Genomic DNA, 1,044 nt, shown 5'->3' with positions numbered 1-1,044 from the left:
AAAATTCTTTGCCGAGCGCCAGATCTGAGACGCTCGGCAAAGAATTTTTTTTAAAAAAATTAAATCTTTGCCGAATGCTAGATCTGGGGCACTCGGCAAAGAAATTTTTTTAAAAAAATCAAATATTTGCCGGGTGCCTCCCTAATCCGGCACTCGGCAAAGCCGCGGGGCGGGGACTAAGGCATTTTTGGCCAGCCGGGCAGTCAGAGCCAGCCAGCCCCGCGCCCACGCCTGCCCGCCCCCGCCTCTGCACCGAGCGCCGCGCCCACACCGGCCCACGCGCCCACGTCGCCGTGCCCTTGCTGCCCGAGCGCTCGGCCACCCGCGTGCCGTGCCCTCGGCCAGCAATTCCCTCGGCCGCACCACCCACTGCCCGCGTGCCCTGCCGCCGGCCGCACCGTGCCCCCGGCTGGCCCTTCCCCCAGCCGCGCTGCCCGCTGCCCACGTGCCCGGCCACCCGCGCTGCCCGCGCGCCCTATCGCCGGCCACGCCGTGCCCCCGGCCGGCCCTTCCCCCGGCCGCGCCGCCCTGACCTCGGCCGGCCCTACGCCCCGGCCGCGCCCTTTTCCCGGCCATGCCCTGCCCCCGGCCACGCCCCGTGGACCGCCCGCCCCGACGCCATCCATGCCCGACCCCATCCCCAACTCCGCCCGATCTCGACGCCGCCCGCCCCTACCCCGACGCCCGTCAGGTATGCCTTCTCACTAATTATTGTTGAGGTAGTGGTAGTTGTAGTAGTATTAGTTGTACTAGTGGTAGTAGTAGTACAACTAGTGGTAGTATTAGTAGTAGAATTAGTGGTAGTAGTAGTAGAAGTAGTGGTAGTAGTAGTACAACTAATGGTAGTAGTTGTAGCAATAGTGGTGGTAGTAGTAGAACCAATGGTAGTAGTAGTAGCAATAGTGAAAGTAGTAGTACAAGTAGTGGTACTACTTGGATATATTCTTCTGCATGGATTGATATCCAAACTACATGGCTTCTCTTGAGCCATATGTGCTTGTCGGCCATCATGCCATTGTTTTTTACAGGTTTTGGAAACCTCAC

At 59.8% G+C, this 1,044-nt stretch overlaps 1 protein-coding gene across 1 annotated transcript; it reads right to left on the bottom strand.

Annotated features, from left to right (window-relative positions):
- Positions 1-203: 203 nt before the first annotated feature.
- Positions 204-638, bottom strand: LOC136499706 (uncharacterized). Its single transcript, XM_066495264.1, has one exon. The coding sequence runs from the start codon at positions 636-638 to the stop codon at positions 204-206; it is 435 nt and encodes a 144-aa protein (XP_066351361.1).
- Between the last annotated feature and the right edge of the window lie 406 nt (positions 639-1,044).

This window comes from Miscanthus floridulus, chromosome 13, assembly GCF_019320115.1.
Source record: "Miscanthus floridulus cultivar M001 chromosome 13, ASM1932011v1, whole genome shotgun sequence".
NCBI classification, from domain to species: Eukaryota; Viridiplantae; Streptophyta; class Magnoliopsida; order Poales; family Poaceae; genus Miscanthus; species Miscanthus floridulus.
The sequence above is the reverse complement of the archived record's forward strand: the minus strand, read 5'-3'. Positions and strand labels throughout refer to the sequence as shown.